The 20,670-nt window shown below is 46.5% G+C and overlaps 2 protein-coding genes across 19 annotated transcripts in view; both read left to right on the top strand.

Moving 5' to 3' along the window:
- FHIT (fragile histidine triad diadenosine triphosphatase) overlaps positions 1 to 20,670 on the top strand; it is a 1,115,730-nt gene that overhangs the window by 463,131 nt on the left and 631,929 nt on the right. The gene's annotated exons all lie outside the window — the stretch shown is intronic.
- Positions 11,972 to 13,591, top strand: LOC142830894 (uncharacterized). Its single transcript, XM_075938438.1, has 2 exons — positions 11,972 to 12,890; positions 13,086 to 13,591. Exons 1-2 carry the CDS (start codon positions 12,341 to 12,343, stop codon positions 13,589 to 13,591), a joined length of 1,056 nt encoding a protein of 351 aa, XP_075794553.1. The 5' UTR covers positions 11,972 to 12,340.

Raw genomic sequence — 20,670 nt, 5'->3', positions numbered from 1 at the left:
ATTCAAAACTGCATCAGACCGTGTCACACAAACCCCCACAAAATCTGCAGGCGTGTGTCTACTATTATAATGATCAACCTCCCCTCTCCCCACAACACCTCTTTCAAGATCCATGGGTCCTACGCGTGCCTCTCACAACCCGTGATATAACTCATCCAGTGCACTACATGTCACTAACATCTTGGGGTACGCCTACACGAGGGCATGATGTCGGGGCACAGCTGCACTGCTATAGTGCGTCTGGTGAAGATGCGTCTGGTGAAGATGCGCCATGCCAATGGGAGAGCCCTCTCCTGTTGGCCGAACAGCTTCCACCTCTCAAAGAGGAGTCGTGTCGACCTGCGGCTGGTAGAAGCGGCAGCAGACAGCCAGTGGAGCAGCGGCAGGACCAACCAGCTGGCAGCCAGGGGGCGTGGACTGAGAAGGCTGGTGGAGTGACTCGTGTCAACGGCGGGGACAGAACCCCATGGAGAGGCGGAGCCATCGGCAGGCTACGTAAGGTGTATCGATCCTCGCCCCTCCAGGTTGGGATGGTGAAACCCTGCCGGGTGAACTTTTGAACCCTCGGGTGGCACTGACCCGGGGCAGGGACTTTGGGGGGATTTGTGGCTGGGGGGAGGGCCTTTGCTCATGTCTGGTCTGTAAATCCGAGTTGCGGTGTTTTCCCAATTTAATGCTGATGTCGGTTACCTCATGTTATAAAAGGTTTGCTGCTATACTGAGGCTCTGTGCTTGCGAGAGGGGAAGACTTGCCTCTTTGAGGCACCCAGAGGTGTATGTAAGATTTCCCAGGTCACCGGGTGGGGGCTCGAGCCGGTGTTGTATTACCTTGTTGGGAGGAGACCCCTAGATACTGAACCCGGCCCTCGCTGCTATTTACTCGGCCTGGCAGAAGGGTTACACTGAGAACCACAGAACTCTCATAGGTCTCTGCTTACCTGGAAGGACTTTCTTTTTCCTTTGCCAGTGAACTGAAGGATATCTGATGTGGAAAGAGGGGTTGGGTGTATTTGACAGGTCTTGAGACTCAGACAGGCTGGGCAAGTGGCCAATTTGCAACTAAAGGGAAAAAAACCCATAATTTTAATAACCCACTTGTAGGAAATTGAAACAAGTTGCTTTATTAAGGTTTTTTGTTCTCATTTACCCTCCTGCAGACACTAACCCTCTTTCTTCATATTAATTCCCCTTGTTTCTCTCCCTAATGCACCTTCACATTTAGCAGATTGTGGCTGAGTGGAGACAGTCAGTGCAATCACTGATGCTGTGATTCCTTTGCAAGGCTCCTTAAATCAATATGTTGCTTTTGATGGCTACTTAATGACTGTATCATATCTTCCAATTTTTTCTTCTGGAAGAAAATGGCTTTGATGTGAGAGCGCTGGATTTATGCTAGGCAAGAAATGCCGTTTACTTGCCACAGTAGTTTGTTGCTAAATATTTACTGAGATAACTTGGCATTAGTCTAATGTTTTTGAATATATAGAGTTAATAGAGTGGTGCGCTGTACATTCTCCTAGAACATGCTTGTGTTTTATGATGGTTTCAGTCAGCACAGCGGGTAACTGACTGAATTGTTTGTGTCAAAATATGCTCTAAATTGCCCATGTGCCGACTTAATGTGGTCAAAATATCATTGGCAGCAAAGTTTTTCTTATTCTATTGCATGCTACTGATTCCAATGCAAACGGAGATGATGTCTTGTCTACAGATGCTGTTAGTCAATAAGCAATTTCTCCCAAAAGAAAAATGCAGTGATACAGGAATTGGTGGTCTCCACTCTGAATGCTGGTTATATAGTCGAATCCCTATTGCTCACATGTGCTGAAAACCATGAAACTTACCGGGAATCTAAAGAACATGCATTGTTTCATAGTACCTATACTAAGTAAACTCAGGATTTCATCCAGATAAAAAGCGATTCTTTGAAGTATGTCTTTGCCACATGATCTCAAAATTATGATCTTTCTTTAAAATGGTGATACATGCGCATAGATCCTAGCAACTAAATGGTATGTGTTAGTTTCATTTGGAAGTATAATTAAACTGCATAATGTCATTTAACTGTTTAATGAACTCTGGATAATGTAATGGAATACAAATATTTGACCTTTCTGACAGTGACTGATAGATTGAAGTTGCCTAGCGTGCTATCATTAGAATGTCAAATAACATCATTATTCATGATTATCAGGAATTATTCAGGTGAAATGGGAAAACTGATGGGAAGCTATTACTTGTGTGTGGGCTGCAGTTTGACTTTCCTTGTCAATGCCAGTTCCTTGATGATACAAGGGGGTAAGATGCACATATTTAGTGTACTACAAAGAACGATTAACGGTGTAATTTGAATTAATGACAGTCATCACAGGAAAAAAATACTCGAGGTCAGATCATGTAACAAAGCAGGCTTCAGAATTGTTCCTAGATAAATGTCTGCATTTATATCTCTGCTTGTAAGTGCCCCACGTTAAAAGATCTAATGAATAACACCACACTGCATTATACTAATGTGTTCACAGTCCCATTCTTTCTGCCATTAAAGTTAACCACAGAAATCCAACAGGTGATACTGGCTGTAGCAAGAATAACATGAAATCACTGTACTCTCTGGCTGAAAACCTGGCTCCAGTGAAGGCCATGGTAAAACTCCAAAAGAGATCAGGGTCGCTGGGATTGCACTCTATCTAATCCAGTGGTTTCCAAACTTTTTGGCATCACGCCCCCTTTTTGATTTTTGAGAAACCCTCTTCTCTCCCCCCCTCCCCCCCAAAAAGAACAGCAAAACTTGTTGAGAAAAAAAAAGGAACTGACCGGGGACGAAAAAAATAGCAGCAAAAACTTGGGAGAGGTGGATTGATGGGGTGGAGGGGGCTAGATCACCTTGTGCCCCCCCCTGGAATTTCTTCACGCCCCCCCAGTTTGGGAACCCGTGCTCTAAACTGAGAGGTCTAGGAATGACTGTGGCCAAGATCTAGCGAGGCACTTGAGCTTCTAGTCAGTGGGTCTGCTCGTGTGCTCAAAATTAGTCCCATGCTTGCTGATAGGCGCTCATCCAGCAAAGCACGTATGTCTGTGGAAGTCATACAGTTAATTTTGGGGGAAGCTAGTTTTTGTGTCTCCAAAATAAGTGTGATTTTAAAATCACTCTCGGCTAACAGAGCATACTTCTGCAATCACACTTCTGACGGATAAAGGAGCATCGACCTGCTGAGTCTGTCTGCAAACATGGTGCAATCCAGGAGATGCAAGCCGCAGCTGCTGTGCTCTCATAATGCCCATTGGTATTGGTGGGAGCTGCCCCAGAGGAGTGGCTGGAGGGTCCGTCCTTGTACCTTAAAATCCGACCCTGTGCTCTCTCCTTCGTTTTTGGCCTTTCCTATTTCTTCTTTTAGAAAATCACAAACAACAAAGGAAAGAGTTAATGGAAGAAAACGAATGGCCGTCTGACCCATCCTTACTCGCATGAACAGTCCTTACTAATGCAGATACCTGAATGATTTAATGGCACAGCTTGCCTGAGTAAAGGCTACTTTCATAAGCAGGGCTCGACAGATTATGCAGTCTACTCGCCCGTGAAGAGTAGATTGCAACCCGGAAGAGCTGGGTTCCGGTGATCTGCGCATGCGCAGATTGCCGGACAGTGCGGCTGGCGAGCGGGGCTCGCCACGGTTCGGCGAGCCCTGTTCATAAGCAAGGCTTTCCAGGACTGGGTCCTACACCGCGTGACTGTTGGTCATTCAACGTTGGGTTGTACTGTTAACTGATACCCTTGGAGGAGTGGTGTACATGCATTCACAGAAGACTAGACTCCCCCAAAGGCTTTATATTGTTTTCTTCATTAATGTTACCGTTTAAAACTCACCTTAAAGTATAAACATTGAAGAGTTGTTGTTTTGTGAAGGCCTGTAAATTATTGGCCCTGAGATAGCATCATAGAATCTTAGGGCTGGTGGAGACCTCAGGAGTCATTGAGTCTAATCCCCTGCCCTAAACAGGGCCAACCCAAATTCAATCATCCCAGCCAGGGCTTTGTCAAGCTGGGACTTAAATACCTCTAGGGATGGAGATTGCACCCCTCTCTGTGGAACCCATCCCAGTGCTTCCCTACCCGCCTAGGGAAATCGATTTTCCTAGTATCGAACCTAGACCTCCCCCACTGTTGCGTCTCATTCTGCCATCTGCCACCACTGAGAACAGCCTCTCTCCATCCTCTTTGGACCCTCCCTTCAGGAAGTTGAAGGCTGCTCTCACATCCCCCCTCACTCTTCTCTTCTGCAGACTAAACAAGTCCAAATCCCTCAGCCTCTCCTTGTAAAACATGCTCCAGCCCCTGAATCATTTTTTCTGCCCTCCCCTGGAATCTCTCCAAATTGTCTACATCCTTTCTGTAAAGTGTGTGTGTGTGGGGGGGGGGGGGGGGAGGGGGGGAGGGGGAAGCATAATTGGATGCAGAATGCATATTACTGTGGATAACCTCTGCCTTTATTAATGATAAATGTTGCAAGTGCACAAACTTTGTCTCCAGTTTTTCAAACATCTTTATAGACATTTACATGAGGACGGGCTATTCCTCTTTTAGGATCAATTTTTCTTTCTGCCAATTGTAGCCCAGTTGTATGATCATTCTCTGCCATCATATCTGTGGCTTAAAATCTCTCTGGTTTAGAATGCAATATTAGCTATTCCAATAACACCTACATGGTTTGTATGATGCATTTTTGAGACTCAGCAGCATTAATACAAATGCTCTCCTGTAATTTGATTTGACTGATGCCATTCTCAGGTTAGTTTGCTGCCTTAGCTCAATAGTTGGTGCATATTTTATTCTGCTTGATGAGAAGAGGAAAATCGGGGCAGATTGAACCAGCTTAAAATGAATTTTAATGAATCATGATTGCCCTTATTCAAAACATATACTGGAATAGAAACAGCTTTGGTGAGCCATGATAGTTCTAAGAGCAGTTTTGCCAGGGGAAGAAAGATTTATATTAATTCACATTGAGGGGTAACGCAAAAAAACATACGTGATGTTTAGATTGATATTTGCATCCGCTGGGGGGACACCGAGTGACTCAGGTTTTTTTTATGTGGACATGCCCAGGCATTTCCTGAAGACCTGAGTGGCCACTGCTGTAATTCCTCTGGCTTATCCTATACTTTCTCCCGGAGGTTTTACATCAATTGATGTCGGGCATAAAGGGTTAGGCTTGGTCTTTACAAGAAGAGGAGCATGTTTTTGGTTAGTATAATGATGGTGATAAGAGCCAGACCACTTACTCTGTGCATCGGGTCCTCATGAGTTCTCCATGTCATGCTGTGATCCAAACAGCTTATGTGATCCTGGGATGCATTAACGGGGAATATCAAGTAGGAGCAGAGAGGGAGGTTGGTTTACCTTTGTGTTTGGCATCAGGGCAGCTACCGTTGGACTAGTGTGTCCAATTCTGGTGCCCACAGTCCAAGAAGGTCGTTGATTACATGGCGAATGTTCAGGGGAGAGCTGTGAGAACGTTAGGAAAAATTAGGAAACACGCCTCACGTGATCGACGGAGCTGTGTAGCTTACCAAGAAGGTTATGGGGTCCCTCGTTATAGTCCATGAGTACCTATGTGAGCATCAGCTCTTTAGTAACAGAATGAAGAGCCTAGCAGAGAACGGTCCAACACAATTCAGTGGTGGGAGCTGAAGCTGGAAAACGTGAGACTGGGAAGGAAGTGCACATGTTTAATGGAAGCTTCAGGGAGTAGCCGAGTGAGTCTGTACTGGATAAACTTAAAAAACAACAAATGGTCTGGTAGCACTTTCTAGGCTAACAAAACATGTAGATGGGATCATGAGCTTTTGTGGGCACAGCTCACTTCTTCAGATGACTCCGGCCATCTGAAGAAGCGGGCTGTGCCCACGAATGCCCATGATCCCATCTACACACGTTGTTAGTCTATAAAGTGCTACCAGACTATTCGTTGTGTGTTAAGTTTATTTTTAATGGCGTGAAGAATTAACCGTCGGCCCAGTGTACCTGGGGCTGTGGTGTATTCTCTATCACTGACCATTTGTAAGACAAGATTTGACATTTATCTGTAAGGTCTACTCTGGGCAGTTCTCTGGCCTGTGCTATACCGGAGGTCAGCCTAAAGATTCGCAGTGGTCCCGGTGGCCTCAGAATCTGACGCTCTCTGAATAAGCGTTGAAGGTTGGTGCGTTGGGAAGGTCTAAATGACATGCTTGCAGCGAAGAACGGAAGAACGGCCAGACGGGGTCAGACCAAAGGTCCATCTCGCCCTGTCTGCTGACAGTGGCCAATGCCAGGTGCCCCCGAGGAAGTGAACAGAACAGGGAATCACCAAGCGATCCCTCTCCTGTCCTGACATACAGAGGCTAAGGGCACCCTTCCTGCCCAGCTTGGCTCTGGACCTAACCTCCATGTACTTATCGAGTTCTCTTATGAACCCTGTCTGTGGCGATTGGTGATAGGGGAGAGAAAGGGGCACTGCCCACATGCCCCCCTCCCCTCCCAGGGAAGGGCTGGGACATCCACCTTCTGCCTCAGCCCCCAGCTCTCTCTGCCTGGGCTCCCTGCCCTTCCTCTTTCCTCACCCCACCCTGGCTATACCCCTGGGGGACTGGCTGGACTGTGGGGCCACCAACGGTGATGAGGGTCTGTGTTGCCGCCCCGCACACATCACCGGCAACAGGGAGGTCACGGACTGGGTAGCTCTAGCGCTCACAGTGCTAGACAGTGTCCAGCAGCGCTGCTCTGGGGGTGGGTTGGGACCACCTTCACGCTCACTGGCATTGGTAGTGGGGAAGGCATAAGCCAGGCATCGCCAGTCCGCACAGTGCGCTTTCTGGTCACCCCGCTACGGGGGAGGGGTGGGACCGCCTCAGCACACCCAGGAAGTGGAAATGGCACTACGACTGCTTCCAGGAAACATCAGGGTAGTTCTGTCCCTCCCCGGAGTGGTATGGCTGGAGCTGACTGGCCCAGGCCCTCCCCGCTGCTGCTGGAGAGCAGACTCCTGCTGCCGGCACTGATCCTGTAGCCACTAGCTCCCTTGCCAGCAGCTGACCATCCCTTCCCACTGGGAGAGTGCACCTTGGGGAGTGCACGTGGCCCTGCATGCACCCCCACATATCACGTATGAACCCTATTAGAGTCTTGGTCTTTACAACATCTTCTGGCAGAGAGTTCCACAAGTTGACTGTGTGTGGTGTGAAGAAAAACTTCTATTTGTTTGTTTTAAAGCTGCTGCCTATTAATTTCATTTAGGGTGTGTCTAGACTACAGGGTTTTTTCTAAAAAAAAATGCCCTTTCTTCAAAAAAAAAACAAACAACTTCACCTGCATCTAGACTGCTGCCGCGTTCTTTCGAAATGAAATCAAAAGAACACGGCAGTTTTTTCGACTGTGGTAAACCTCATTTTACGAGGAAGAACACCTTTTTTTGAAAGTGCTCTTTCGAAAAAAGGTGTTCTTGAATGCAAGCAGGGCTTTTTCGAAAGAGAGCATCCAGACTGCAGCTCGCTTTTTCGAAAGAAGTGGTTGCAGTCTAGGCACTCTTTCGAAAGAGGCTTGTAGTCTAGACATAGCCTTAGTGACCCCAGTTCCTGTCTTATGGGAAGGAGTAAATTACACTTATTCCTTTCTCCACACCCATCTTGATTTTATAGACCTCTATCATACCCCAGTTAATCGTCCCTTTCCAAGCTGAAAAGTCCCAGTCTTTTTAATCTCTCCTCATGTGACCCCTAACATTTTTTGTTGCCCTTTTCTAAACCTTTTCCAATTCCTTTATGACTTTCATGCGATGGTGTGACCACATCTACATGCCGTATTTAAGATGTGGGCATATCATGGATATATATAGAGGCAACAGCTTTCTTATCTATCCCTTTCTTAATGATTCCCATCATTTTGTTTGCTTTTCTGAAGGCTGCTGCACAATGAGTGGATGTTTTCAGAAAAATAGCAACAGTGAAACCAAGGTCTCTTTCTTTAGCTGAAATAGCTAATATAAACCCCATCATTTCATATATATAGTTGGAATTGTATATTCCAATGTGCATTATTGTGCATTTATCTGCATGAATAATATGCATGTTTCTCACAGGGAAAAAACCTGCCAGTAGATAACATTTGCTCTTTTTAGAAATAATAGAAATTCTTTAAGAACATAAGAGCAGCAATACTGGGTCAGAACAACAGTCCGTCCAGCTCAGTATTCTGTCTTCCGACAGTGGCCAATACCAGATGCCCCAGAGGGAGGCAACACAACAGGTAATCTGCATGTGATCCCTCCCCTGTCGTCCACCTCTAGACAAAGGATAGGGACACTGTTCCAACCCGTCCTGGCTAATAGCCATTGATGGACCTAACCTCCATGAATCTATCTAGCTCTTTTTTGAACCCTGTGAAAGTCCTAGCTTTCACCACATCCTCTGGCAAGGAGTTCCACAGGTTGACACTGCACTGAGTGAAGAAAAACTTCCTTTTGTTTGTTTTAAATCTGCTGTCTATTCATTTCATTTGGTGGCCCCTAGTTCTTGTATTGTGAGAATAAGTAAATAACTTTTCCTTATTTCCTTTTTCCACAGCACTCATGATTTTATAGATCTCTATCATATCCCCCCTTAGTCTCCTCTTCCCTAAGCTAAAAAGTCCAAGTCTTTTTAATCCCTCTTCATAAGGGACCTGTTCCAAACCCCCTACTCTTTTTTGTTGCCCTTTTTGGAACCTTTTCCAATGCCAAGAGATAGGGTTTTTTTAGATGAGGCGACCACATCTGTACACAGTATTCAAGATGTGGGCATACCATGCTTTTATCTAGAGGCATTAAGATATTTTCTGTCTTATTCTTTATCCCTTTTTTTAATGATTCCTAACATTGTGTTTGCTTTTTTGACTGCCACTGCACATTGAGTGGATGTTTTCAGAGAACTAGCCACAATGACTCCAAGATCTCTCTCTTGAGTAGTTGTAGCTAAATTAGTCCCCATCATATTGTATGTATAAGCCAAACCGGAATTGCCTTGGCTTGATTCCCATTATTTTTCAGTTCCAGATTGGCACACTTTGTATAAAGACTCTTATCTTGAGTTTTTGAGGCCTTGCTACTTTCTGACCCTCAAGCTGCTCTTCAAACATGTTTTTAGAGAACTGATGGCAGGGCCAAGTACATCTTGCTGTTTCCTTGTGATGGAGAGGCAAATGAGTATGGCAACAGCTTAAATCCATGAACTTGATTTAAGTATAGTAGCTGGAACATTCCTTGTCATCAAGAGGTATGTAAGTTGGTGTGTTGATCTCTAGATCCAAACTTTGCAAAAAATTGAGGATGACTACATCTGGTTTGAGTCCATCTGTATTTGATGGATAAAAACTGATGTTAATATCAGTCCCTGGAAAATAATCTATTTAATCTCAGTCCCTGGAAAAATCAAGGAACAAGTCCTTAAGGAATCAATTTTAAAATACTTGCCGGAAAGGAAAGGGATCAGGTTTCACCAAGTGGAAGTCTGACCCAACTAATTGTCTTCTGTGATGAGATGGGGAAAGTAATGGATGTGATATACCTTGACTTTAAAAAAAAAAAAAAAAAAAAAGCCCCCCCCCACCATATTCTTGCTAGCAAATTAGAGGTATGGCTTAGATGAATGGACTATAAAGTGGATAGAAAGTTGGCTAGATTGTCAGGCTCCGGAGGTAGTGATCAGTGGCTCAATGTCTAGTTGGCAGCCAGTATCAAATGGAGTGACCCCATGGTCAGTTTTGTTCAACTTCTTCATTAATGATCTACATGACGGGATGGATTGCATGCTCAGCAAGTTTGCAGATGACACTAAAATGGGGGGAGAGGTAGATACACTTGAGGGTAGGGATAGAGTCCAGCATGACACACACAAATTGGAGATTTGGGCCAAAGGAAATCTGGTGTTTCAACAAGGACAAGTGTAGTCATAAGCTTAGGATGCTACAGACTGGAGAGGCAATGCCTAAGCAGCGGTTATGCCGAAACGACCTGGGGATTATAGTAGATGAGAGAGTGGATAGGAGTCCAAGGTGTGCCCTTGTAGCCAAGAAGGCTAATGGCATATTGGGGTTTCTTTGGTAGGAGCTTTGCCTGCAAATCTAGGGAAGTGATGATTCCTCTTTATTTGGCCATGTCTAGAGTGTTGTGCCCAGTTTTGAGCCCCCCACTGCAGAAAAGATGTGGGAAAAATTGGAGAGAGTCTAGCATGGGGCAACGAAAATGCTTAGGGGGCTCAGGCGCGCGATTTATGAGGACAGGCTGTGGGGTTTGGGTTTACTTAATCTGCAGAAGAGAAGAGTTAGGGGGGATTTCATAGCAGCCTTGAACTATCTATGGGAGGGTTCTAAAGAAGATGGAGCTAAGTTAGCTCCATCTCAGTGATGGCAGATGAAAGTACAAGAAGCAGTGGTCTCAAGTTGCAGTGGGAGAGGTCTAGGTTGCATATTTGGAGAAAAAAAAAAACCCTACTTCGCTAGGAGTATGGTGAAGCACTACAATGGGTTACCTAGGGAAGTGGTGGATTCTATATCCTCGGAAGTTTTTAAGGCCAGGCTTAACAAAGCCCTGGCTGCAATGATTTAGTTGAGCAGAGGGTTAGACTAAATGACCTCTTGATATCTCTAATCTTCTATAATTAAAGGAAAATGAATTGAACTTGACAGCCTATGTTAACGCATAAACTTATAATGTCTTAAAAACAATTAAATTAAAAATATTGTAGTAATATATATTTAGTGCTGAGTTTAAAGAGACTATTCCACTGAACTGGAATGAGCATCTGTTTGAAGCAGAGTCTGTTGAAGGGCTAAATCAGCTTTTATCAGCATACAAAATGAATTAATTTATTTATGTTTAGTTTGTTTGTTCAGCTAGCTCAGTTCACTGACCAGTTCATTCAAAGTTGATAATCGGTTCGGGGCAGGAAATGTGGGAAAGCTTGTGTTCCTCGTTGAAAACCAAGTATGAGAGGACAATATCTGCTAGTTCTAAAATCAAGTGACATAGTGGTGGAAAAAGCCAGTTCAATTCATTAACTTCAGAAAATCCTTCCTTTGTTTCAGTCCATTTTAAATGCAAAACATGTTCTGATGAACATTTTTTTTCTTATGTCTGCAGCACACTTAAGGTAGTTTTATTTAATAATAAAAAATCCTGTCTTTGTGCTATTTTATTTGAACTTGAGTTTCTGTCCAAATTGAGGTTGGCACAAAACTAATCTAGTAAATAAGAAATGCATCATTCATAGTGGGGTATTTTTGGAAGTAATAAAGTGTACAGGCTTTATTTATTTGAAAATCAACATGTTTCAATGGTAACAAACCAATGTGACTCAATTCTTCTTTAGGAAAATAACTAAGCAGGGCAAATACTAAACATGGTTAAAGTAAAAAAATATATAATCAAGGTTTCCTGCTTAATATATAATTAAAATTGGTTATTTAAAATACTTTGATTTAAATCAGTCCCCATTTGTGCATCTAACATTCCCCTGTCCTTGTAGGGTGAACATCTGGCCTTATAGAATTAATTCCGTTTAATAAATGTGTGTTCCTTTGAAAAAGATGCTTTGTCCCTGTAGAAGAGGGAGCATTTTCAGGGCTGGTCTTCAGTACTGTAGTGAGTCGACCTAAGTTATGCTACTTCAATTACATGACTATTTTAAATGTCAGCGTAGCTTAGGTCTACTTAACATGGTGTCTACACCATGCAATATCAATGGGATCTGCTCCCTTGCCAAATTACTCTTGTCAGGGAGCTCGAAAACCAGAACTGAAGGAGAGTGCTCTGCCATCAACTTAATGGGACTTCACCAGACCCACTAAATCAACACTGCTGCATCGATTGTAGCAGTGCTCTTCTTCCAGTAAGTAGACATGGCCTCAATCTCAAGCAATGTGTACCAGTTTAATCGCTGAGGGTATGTCTACACTAGAAAGTTAGTTCGAACTAACGGACGTTAGTTCGAACTAACTTTCCTATGCGCTACACTAGCGCTCCGTTAGTTCGAACTTAATTCGAACTAACGGAGCGCTTAGTTCGAACTAGGTAAACCTCATTTTACGAGGACTAACGCCTAGTTCGAACTAGCTAGTTCGAACTAAGGGCTGTGTAGCCCTTTAGTTCGAACTAGTGGGAGGCTAAGGCTTCCCAGGTTTCCCTGGTGGCCACTCTGGCCAACACCAGGGAAACTCTATTGCCCCCCTCCCGGCCCCGGAGCCCTTAAAGGGCCATGGGCTGGCTACTCACTTTGTGCCAGTTGCAAGGCTGCCAGCACCCGTGCCTGCACAGCCTGCACCTGCCACACAATGAGCCAGCCATCCGAGGGCTCCCAGCCCTCCACTGCTCCCCACGACCAGCCTGGCGGCTCCCAGGAGCCTGCCCGGGGGCGCAAAAGGCGGGCGCCCGCCTGGTCAAGTGCGGAGATCGTGGACCTCATCGAGGTTTGGGGGGAAGCCTCCAATGTCCACGATCTCCGCACTAGCCACCGGAATGCGGCCGTCTATGGACGCATGGCTGCCAGCCTGGCCGCCAGGGGCCACCAGCGCAGCCGGGAGCAGGTGCGCTGCAAGATTAAAGACTTGCGGCAGTCCTACTCCCGGGCCTGCCTGCCAGGGGCTGACCCGGAGGCCTGCCCCCACTTCCACGCCCTGGACCGCCTCCTGGGGGCTCATGCCGTCCCTGCCCCCCGGGACGTGATTGACCCCGGGGCAGAGGGACCGCTCCTGGACACCGAGGAGGAGCAAGAGGGCTCTGAGAGCCAGGAGCCTGCTGCCAGCCTTCCCAGGACCCGGGACCCCCGAGGCACCCCACAGAGCCGCTCGCCTGCATCATCAGAGGCCGGGGAGGCGTCCACCTGTGAGTACCCTCGTGTTCCCCTTATGTGTACGGGGGGCTGGGGCGAGAGGGAGCCCCGGGACCGTGCGCCTGGGCCTTGCCCACCACGGAGCAGCAGCTGGGGATCCTGCAGGGGCCCTGGCCTTGCAGAGGGGAGCTGGGTTTCACACACCTGGGCCCCTGGGGTCATTGACCGCTGGTCTTCTTGCACCACAGCTGCAGCACCGGGGACTGCAGGGCGCACCACACCGCCTGCAGCAGCCGCCCGCGCCCGGGCAAGCAGGACAGCCAGGAACCAGGAGGACTACCAGAGGCGGCATCTCCGGTTCCTGGACCGACAGCTCCGTCTCCAGGACCACTGGGTCCAGGAGGACCTCAGGCTGCGCCAGAGGAGTCTGGAGGCCCTGGAGGAGCAGGGCCGTGCCCTGCGAGGCCACCTCCAGAGCCTGCTAGACCGCTTTCCATTTCCTCCTCCCCCTGCTCCCCCTCTTGCTCCCCCTCTTGCTCCCCCTGCTCCCCCTCTTGCTCCCCCTCTTGCTCCCCCTGCTCCCCCTCTTGCTCCCCCTCTTGCTCCCCCTGCTCCTCCTGCTCCTCCTGCTTCCGCTCCTGCTTCCTCCACACCCCCTGTCCTCTCTGCCCCCCCCTCCACAACCATTCCCCACCGACGCCCCCGGACCCGCAGTGTGGCGAGACGGGAGAGGCACCCAGACTCCCACCCCTGAGCTTTCCTTTCCCTTCCTCCCTTCCCTCCCCTCCCCTTCCAGCTCCCTCGTCCCAGGTTTCCCCCTCCCTTCTCCCACCTTCATTCCTCCCTCCCCCACCCCAGTTCTGTGAAATAAACAGACGTTTTTGTTGGAAAAACAGGTGTCTTTATTTGACAGTAGGTAGGGAGGGGAAAGGGGAAGGGGGGGGTAGGGTGGAAGAAGGCCCCGGTGGGGCATGCAGGGAGAGGTCAGTCCTCCTCCTCCTCCACCTGGAAGCTCTCCCGCAGGGCTTCCCGGATCCGGATGGCCCCCCGCTGGGCTTCCCGGACGGCGGCGGTGCGGGGCTGACCGTAGTGTCCAGCCATGCGGTCAGCCTCAGCCATCCAGGCTGGCAAGAAAGCCTCCCCCTTCCGCTCACACAAATTGTGGAGCACACAACATGCCGCCACCACGGGAGGGATGTTGTGCTCGGCCAGGTCCAGACGGGTGAGGAGGCATCGAAAGCGGGCTTTCAGTCGCCCGAAGGCCCCCTCCACCACGATGCGGGCCCTGCTCAGCCTGTTATTGAAGGCCTGGCGGGAGGGATTGAGGTGTCCCGTGTAGGGCTTCATGAGCCAGGGCTGCAGTGGGTAGGCGGCATCCCCCACCAGGCAGACGGGCATGTCCACGTCCCCGACCCTGATGTGGCGGTCGGGGAAGAAGGTCCCGTCCTGCAGCCGCTGGCACACGGAGGAGTTCCGGTACACCCGGGCGTCGTGTGCTTTGCCGGACCAGCCCACATTTATGTCCGTCAACTGTCCCCGGTGGTCACATACGGCCTGCAGGATGACGGAGAAGTACCCCTTGCGGTTCACGTACCGGGACGCCTGGTGTTCCGGGGCACGGATGGGGATGTGCGTCCCGTCGATGGCCCCCCCGCAGTTGGGGAAGCCGAGGGCGCCGAATCCCCGGATGACGGCATCCGGGTTGGCGAGGCGGACCACCCTGCGGAGCAGCACCCGGTTGATGGCCTTGACCACCTGCGGAGAGAGACACAGCAAAGCGTCAATCAGTGGGGCGCCCGGGTGGCTGGGAGCGTGCGTGCCCTGGCAGTGCCCCGCGCCCCACTCCCGGAAGCAACCCCCCTGGCGGCGTGTAGTACGGCCGGGACAGCCCGACCCCTCCGGTGCGGGGCGCTTTCGCCTCCTCCCGCCCCCCCCTTTGTCCCTGGGGCGGCCCATCCCCTCCTCGCAGCCCCCCTCCCCCCCGGCTCGGTGGCCGACGAGCGCCGTACCTGCATGAGCACTGCTCCGACAGTGGATCTCCCCACGCCGAACTGGTTCCCGACGGATCGGTAGCTGTCCGGCGTGGAGAGCTTCCAGAGGGCGATGGCCACCCGCTTCTGGAGGGGGATGGCGGGCCTCATGCGAGTGTCCCTTCTTTGCAGGGCAGGGGCGAGCCACTCGCAGAGCTCCAGGAAGGTGTCCCTCCTCATCCTAAAGTTCTGGGTCCACTGTCGGTCGTCCCAGCGCTCCAGGACGATGCGGTCCCACCAGTCGCTGCTGGTGTCCAGACGCCAGATGCGGCGGGGCACGCCGGTGCCGGGGCGCCGCCGCGGCTCCTCCACGGCCCCCAGGGCGGCCAGGCGGAGAGGCAGGGGGCTGACGTTCCCCAGGTGGTGCCAGGCAGCCTCGAGCCATTGCTGGCAGGCTTGCAGCAGCAAGTCCAGAACGTGCACCAGAAGGTGCAGGGCGAGCCGTGGCTCCATGTTGCCACCTGCGGCGGTCCCCCCCGAAGGGAAGCACCGACACAGACGGGCACAGAGACCGACGCTTTGCTGTCCCTCGGCGAGGTTGGCAAGCAAGCAGGAAAAGCTGAGAACCGGCTGTCCAGGGGGGGTCCCTTTAAGCACGAGCCTCAGATAGCCTCAGACAGCAGCCACACAAAGCAACTGCTGACCTGATGCCCTGCCAGAACCGGTTTCAGCTGCCCTTAAATGCCCCCCTGCGTCCAATCAGTGTGGACGCGCTAGTTCGAACTAGCAAAACGCTAGTTCGAACTAGTTTTTAGTTCTAGATGCGCTAGTTCGAACTAGCTTAGTTCGAATTAACTAATTCGAACTAAGTTAGTTCGAACTAGCGCTGTAGTGTAGACGTACCCTGACTCTTGTTCTGTATCCAAGGATAGAGAGATCTGGCCACATATTCTCCCGCTACTTATCCTCCTTGTGTGATCTTTTCTTTTTCTTTTATAAAAATATCTTCCTAACGATTTGTAAAGGCCAGGTACATTGCTCTGAAGTAAATATGGGATAATTAGAAAATGTCATTTCATTTCATTTCAAACATTGCTGTTTGTATCACAGCTTTTTTATTTTTTACTTGTGTAAATGTCAGATTTACAGCTTTGAAGGATAACAGATTTTGGCTTAAAAAGGAGAACTACAAGTTAGAAAGGTAACCCAAAAAGAAGCTTTGGAATGAATAGGCATGTAACATCTCTCTCAAATAACCCAAACGTTTCTATTATTTTTCAGGTATTAAAACAAATGCTCTTGTGGTGGAACATGTAATTCTTTTCTAGTGATAGTAAATTTTAAAGACATCAATAACAGCATAAAGACAAAATTAGTAACTACCTTGAATATCTCCATGCTAATGTACAGGCTTTCTTATCTCAAAAGAACTGATGGATATAAAATGAAATGCATTTAAATACATGGCTAAAGATGATTAAAATATCATACAGAACCAAAGCTCTCCAGCTGTAGGTATTAATTAAATGACCATTAATAACGTGTGATAAAAAGGAATATTACTGTGTTCATAAATTTTGTATGCAGATTTCATTAAGCTGGAACGGTATATGAATTGATTCTTTGACATCTTCTGGCTGTGGCTGTATAGATAAGTGTCTCATGAGTTTTCTATAATCCAAGAATTCTGATTGACTCTTTCTGGTGAGTTATGATGTTTTTGTCCTGGATGGCAATTCTTTCAATCAGTCTGCAATTGGGAACTATAATTATAGCATTGTTTGAAATGCTGTAATGTTACATCAGCAGTTCCCTTACAAATCCCTATTTTCTGGGGTTTAGCACTTGGCTATAAAAATATGCTGAGGCCTGACATTTCTTTAACATGGCAACACATTTCTCTTCCTTCACCTTTTTCTATTGCAAAATGTGATTAGAATCTATGTACTCACATTTGAATTATTGAGTTACCCACAAGGGGCTTAATCAGGAATATGTAACATTAAAAGAATTCATTCTTCTCCCCATGTGTAAACTGTAATAATTAGTACGTTCCTGATGAGAATAACAACACACTCAAAATTTGACAGAGATAATTACTTAGGCCAGGTCTACAAGACCACTTACGTCAGTATAATATATACATCACTCGGGCATGAATAGGACACCTCTCTTCTCCTTCACACCTTCTCACTGAGCAATGTAAGTTACACCTACTGATGTGGACAGCTTCTCCCAGTAACATAGCTAGTGCCTGTTGTGGAGGTGAATTTATTATGCCAATGTGGGAACTCCCTCTCATCTGTATCATTACCACAGTGTAGCGCTTGTAGTATAGACTAGCCTTATTGAAATTAGTTAGCACTACCAGAATTGGCATCTTCCACTGATATGCAAAACAAGAAATCTGGCCTTTAGAGCTATAACGAATAACAGATTCTGGTGGGTGTGCTTGAGGATATATGGGTGGAGAGAAGGAAATGGCCAAAGAAAACAAAAGTGTAAAAAGTAAGGTCTCGATTTTAGAAATACTTATGTGCATAATTCAACACACTTTGAGTAGCAGAATTGACTTGCCATATTAGCGTCATGTGAAATAAAACACATGATTAGAAAACTCAATTAGAAAAATATTGCTTTTTCTATTATTCAGGTTACTGAAGGGACAACATTTGGACACTGAATATTTTGTTGGGTGTTTTTTCCCTGAATGGATTAAAATATTCAACCTACTAAATTTTCTAAAACATGTTAGACTGTGTGAGTCAGCATTGCAACATTCCTATAATAGTTCCCCGCCACTGCCTGTTACGTTTGGAAGATCCTAGATGCTTCATTGCAGGCCAAATCCAGAGTTTCTTTATCTTTTACTTATCAACCAATGTTATTTTGATGCAGGCTTCCCTTTATATGGTGGAAGTGATGAAAGGTGTATTTTGCATCGTCATTCTTCTGTTGAAGATCAAAGAGGGGATGCTGAGCTTCATTTTTAGTTTCTTTCCATTCTTCCTCCGCCCTAGTTGTGCCTGCAAATACACGGGTGGCAGTAAGAGTCCATGCATCTCTCACTATGTGGTTTGCACAAGGAATCAGCTGTTTGGAAGCATTAGTAGTCAGATGTGAATCTGCTGCTGAGTTCTATGTGCCAAATATACCTACAAGCCAACTCTCAGCTCCGAATGCAGTCTCAGATTTTTCATCCACTGACCGTGATTGTCAGTTAGAAGAAACTGGCCCTTTGCATAAGAAGTTCAATAATATTTTCAGCAAACTCTCTAATCCCATACATTTCTTTTAAAGTATACATATGTTATGAGCAAAAGTATGCCAGAGTAAAAGTAAGAAATTAAAAAGCTCCCAGAAAAATACTTGCGTGCCATTTCATTGTTAAATTATAACCACAATCATTTTATTTTACTTTTGGTTCTTTTGGGTGCAGAACATGAGCCAATGTAAATTAATAGTTCAAAAATCATATCAGTCACTCACTTTGTCACAAAATGCATTCCTTCCCTTCTTTTCCATGTGACTCAGGTAGACTTTTAAACAAACTACCCAGATGGATGTAATGTAAGCTACAGTGAATTACTATTTTTCATTCTGATGATGAAACTTAGTTTCATGATTGTAATCCAAAAGGAAAACACACAGTAAAAGTAATTTTAAGAGCCTTTTCATTTTCCCACTTTCCCATTGACAAAATAATTATAATGGTATATACATGCCATGAGCAATCCTCAGGAAACAGGTGAGGTTATTATAACTTGGTATCTGGAAGTTAATGTTTAGGACAGTGGTGGGAAACATGTGGCTCATTGGATTTCTATGTGGGGTCTGCGAGATGTTTTGTTTACCATTGCCCACTTGCAGAGCTGCCAGATTCCATTGGTTTCAGTCTACATAGGTTTTTTTTCCTGCCGATATTACTAAACAAGGGCAGGTGAAGTGAGGTGCATTCTGATTGTACACATCATGGACTGTAAGAGCCATGCACTCCCTCTGCATCCAATCAGAGTGTTGCTATGGTTCAGTCAGCACACACTATGCATTCTAGATACGCACGCGCAAAACTCCCCACTCAATAGCCTAGGTTTCCCTTCGCTGGATGAGGAGGAAAATCAAAGGTGAATTCAGTTCTTAGAATTCATTTTATATATTTGATACTTACTGTACCATGAAAAGTGGGAACATCTTTCACATATCTAACAAAAGCCCAGAAAACTCCACGGGCCTTGTTCATTAAACAGTTGCATGCTGTTCCCTGAACTGGACCTTGACACGAGAAATATGAACTAAAAGCTGAACATGGGAATACCGTACCGACTTCTTGTTTCTCTCTCTTGTTAAAAACGTCCATCGCGCCATGCTTCCCTCAAAATGAGCTTTCCTTTGGCTATTACATCTACTGAGAGTGATGGGTGAGCTCCAGGCTTTAATTATTGACCCTCTGAAAAATAAATAGTGAAGCCTTTTCTATTAGCTAGGACATTAGTGCCCAAGGTAGTATCAGAATTTCCTGTGAATTTTGTAATTAGACTGGAAACATTGTTGAAGAAAGCATAGCTCTGAAAAGGACATGTTGTCACACTTACGGGCTCACAGAGGCATTTGTTAAGATCCTGTCTCCAGGAGGGTGTAATATTTTAGGGAAGCCAAAGAATAGGCTGCAACTCCTGCTACATGAGCAAAGGTTTTCTGGATGGACATTAAAACAAATATAGGAGAAACCTCTCTAATCCAGCACCCTCGGGACCTGACCGGTTCCGCATTAGAAAATTTTACGGACCGCAGGAGGTCAATATTGTGTAGCGGCATTGCCAATACTTCCTCTGCTTATTGGGCTGTTAGAAGACATTTAGGGGTAAATTAGAGCTAAAAAACAATACAGAACACTAAAAGCCAGGAGTGGTAGCTATAAACAAACTTTGAGACTGTGGGAAATTTGGCCACACCCAGGAAAAGTGAACATCTGGCTCTGTATCTTCTGTACATCTAATGTAAACAGCCCAATTTGCTTGAGATGAATATCTGCAATAATACCTGCTGGTTGAAGCTAAACCCAGGGAAAAGGAGGAAAAGGACATTTTTAGAGGTGGCAGCTACACGATAGCAGAATTCACTTTCATTGTCAGAACATCAGGACTTCTTAGTTTTGTGTTTCTCCTGGACTCCTCTCTGCTGAGTCTAGGAGCTCTAGTTGCTAACAATGCTAAATGATTTACGTCTGTATTGCTTTATTTTCTGACTCTTAAGCGTACTTGTTTTGTAAATATTGTGATTGGCAGGGACATAGTTGTCACTTAGTAACCCTTGCTCACACAAGTAGTTCTTTCTTGCATTAATAGTTGAACTGTCTTGAATGGAATGAGTACGGGTTATGGGCGTGAGTGCTGCTGGAAGTGTGTTTATAAAGATGTTATAAATGTGAATTTAAGACCAATACCTTATGCCCAAGAGACTGAGCTGCATATGGTAGAAGGGAAAGCCATTTTAGAAATGTTTAAGATTTTTTTAAAACTTTGCATTAAGACTAAGTTTAGCATCCTCTTGCCTGTATAGCTAGGTATATTGGCTTACATCTTTCTAACTTAAAAGAACAACAAATGGCCTGCTAGCACTTTATAGACTAACAAAACACGTAGATGATATCATGAGCTTTTGTGACTGGAGTCATCTGAAGAAGCGGGCTGTGCCCATGAAAGCTCATGATACCATCTACATGTTTGGTTAGCCTAGAAAGTGCTACCAGACCATTTGTTGTTTTTTAAGTTCGTCTGTACGGGATGACAGACTTGGCTACCCCCTGAAGCATCTTTCTCACTGTACTGGGCTCAGAGGGAATCATAAACTGAAAATAGCCTGA

This window comes from Pelodiscus sinensis, chromosome 11, assembly GCF_049634645.1.
Source record: "Pelodiscus sinensis isolate JC-2024 chromosome 11, ASM4963464v1, whole genome shotgun sequence".
Classification (NCBI taxonomy): domain Eukaryota; kingdom Metazoa; phylum Chordata; order Testudines; family Trionychidae; genus Pelodiscus; species Pelodiscus sinensis.
Note: the sequence above shows the minus strand (reverse complement) of the source record. Positions and strands in the feature narration are given on the sequence as shown.

Excerpts from the sequence above, each read along its gene's own strand:
- LOC142830894 (XM_075938438.1), top strand. The coding sequence starts at position 12,341 with ATGAGCCAGCCATCCGAGGGCTCCCAGCCCTCCACTGCTCCCCACGAC. Across the intron at positions 12,891-13,085 it reads GGCCGGGGAGGCGTCCACCT|CTGCAGCACCGGGGACTGCA; the intron begins GTGAGTACCCTC and ends CTTGCACCACAG.